The sequence below is a fragment of the Condylura cristata genome, unplaced genomic scaffold (genome assembly GCF_000260355.1).
Source record: "Condylura cristata isolate star-nosed mole 26May11 unplaced genomic scaffold, ConCri1.0 scaffold00035, whole genome shotgun sequence".
In the NCBI taxonomy this organism is placed as follows: Eukaryota; Metazoa; Chordata; class Mammalia; order Eulipotyphla; family Talpidae; genus Condylura; species Condylura cristata.
The window spans coordinates 15,639,455-15,641,541 of NW_004567136.1; the positions used below are offsets into that span (position 1 = coordinate 15,639,455).

General features: G+C 74.8%; 1 protein-coding gene across 1 annotated transcript in view; it reads left to right on the forward strand.

Annotated features, from left to right (window-relative positions):
* The window catches only part of LOC101622143 (ADAMTS-like protein 3), a 43,528-nt gene that overhangs the window by 13,790 nt on the left and 27,651 nt on the right, over positions 1 to 2,087 (forward strand). The window contains exons 5-6 of the mRNA XM_012732697.1: positions 458 to 800; positions 952 to 1,078. Coding sequence (XP_012588151.1) covers positions 458 to 800; positions 952 to 1,078 — 470 coding nt within the window. The remainder of the gene's footprint in view (positions 1 to 457; positions 801 to 951; positions 1,079 to 2,087) is intronic.

A 2,087-nucleotide genomic window follows, 5' to 3' on the forward strand; every position in this document is an offset into this window, starting at 1 on the left:
GGCCGGAGGGCCCCAGCCGGGCGGGGACTGGCCTCCAGGGGCGCCGCGGCTCCTGCTACGGGGCTTCAGGGGCGCCGCTCGCGGCCGGGTTCTGGCAGAGGCCAGAGACTCCCCGGCTGCCTGGACAGGGGCGCCCTGGCTTGGGGTCCAGCGCTGGTTGGCGGCTTCAGGTTTTGGGTTTCTAGGGTGGAAGTGGGCGGCGAGGGCAGCCTGGAGCAGGGCGGGAGGCCTGGGGGCCGTCAGGGGTGTCAGGGGAGGGCAGCTGCGGGGGTGCGGGGTGCTCTCCGCAGGCGCCGCCCCCCCCCCCCCCCCCCACGCAGCACATTTGCCGATCGCATTAGCCGCTGATGGTCTCTCCAGATGCGGCGTGGCCGCCCAGCCAGCTCGCCGCCCGCGGCGGGGAGAGTGACCCCGGCTTTTCCAGGGCCACTCAGAGCTGTTCCCTGGAAATTGGCAGGAGAGCCAGGAAGGGCCCGGCCCTGCCTTTGGGGCCACCGCGCTCTGGGCCACGCCCTGGGCCTTCCTAGCTCAGGTCCCAGGCCCTCGGCGCGGCCTGGCGGGAGTCGGGTGCCATCTGGGGCGGCCCGAGCGAACCGGGGACCCCGCAGCGTGGCCTCAGCTGGTCTCACTGTCCCCCAGCCCGGAGCCGCAGCAGCTGCAGGTGCCCCAGCCCCGAGCCCCACTCAGGGCCACACCCAGCTGCCCGCAGAGGGGTTGGGAGTGGCCGGGGCAGAGGCCGGACGGAGGGCTCAGCGAGGCGGGTCCAGTGTGGCTCGCGAGCTGGCTGCGGCCTTGCCCAGGTCAGCACCCCCAGAGAGCCCGCACCCTGCGGTGGGCAGCCCAGCCCTGGTCAGCGCCCTCTCTCCAGCCCGCCGCGGGGCTCGGCCTCCCTGGTCGACCTGAGCCGTTGCCGCGTGGGGCCAGGCCACTGGACACCATCTCCTTCCGCAGGCTGCCCGCAGCCCCCGAGGACCTGACCATGGCTGCCCGGAAGGGGCCCCGGCGGCTGCCGGCGTGGCTGGGCTTCGCGCTCGCCGCCCTCCTGCAGGTAGGGGAGGGGCGGGCGTCCTCTGCCCTCGCGGGGCTGACGCGAGGCCGCCCGGGACGTGGCTGACCCGCTGCGCCGCCCTTCAGCTCTGGCATCTGACCTGGCCATCACGGGTCCCGGGGTGCAGGGGCCTGGGTAACCCTTGGCGACTGTGGCTGGGGGCCAAGATGACCCCTCTTCTCAGGCTAGAATGGCTTTCTGCATCTGCCCAGCGGAGGCCGGGCCACCGGAGGCCAGGACCCAGGGGGTGGGCAGGGCCCAGCTCCCGGACGACTAAATAGGGCCCCGCGCTTCCTTCCGTGGGCAGCACACTGCGGCCCCCTCTGCCCCGCCTCCCTGCTGGCCGGGGACCTGCGCAGCCCGGCTTCACCGTGCCGGCCAGGCCCGTGTGCAGGGTGCCCAGTGAGAGGGCAGCTGTGGCCGGACGTGGAGCCATGGGCTGGTCAGTCCCGCTGCACCGGCTTGCCTCGTGCGTCGTCCGCCTGTGACCGCCGGCTGCCGAGTGGCCAGCAGGGCACCCTCCCCGCACGCATGTCCTCGGGGCCTGCGGAGGGCCTGGCCGGCAGACGCTGACCCTGGTGGCGGCCGTCCCCTCCTGCCTCGCCGGCACCGGGGCAGCGGTGGCCCCGGCCGTGGGCTTCTGTCTCGTCGCTGCCACGCCGGCCGCTGTGAGCTCACTCAGTGGGCGCCTGTGGCTAGAGCCTGGGCTCTGCTCGGTGGGCGAGCGGGCGCCAGCCAGCCCCACGCTGGCCGCTGGCCCCTGGGCTTCCCCTGCCGCTCAGTGGGGGCTTCTGGGCTGGCCGCCTCTGGGCCCCAGGCCGAGGGCAGTTTGCCCGGAGTCTCTCGGCCCTGGGGTTTCCCCCGTGTGGCCTCTGCGGAGGGGTGACCGGGCCCGTGAGGCTGCGTGGGGGCGGCCAGCGTCCCGGTGACCCGCCTGCCGGTCACTGCTGGGTCTCGGGCCCATCCCCAGCCTCTGGCCCAGCACCCGGCGGCCCAAGCCTGCGCTTCCCGCGGCGGACGGCAGGGGGCAGCGTGCACG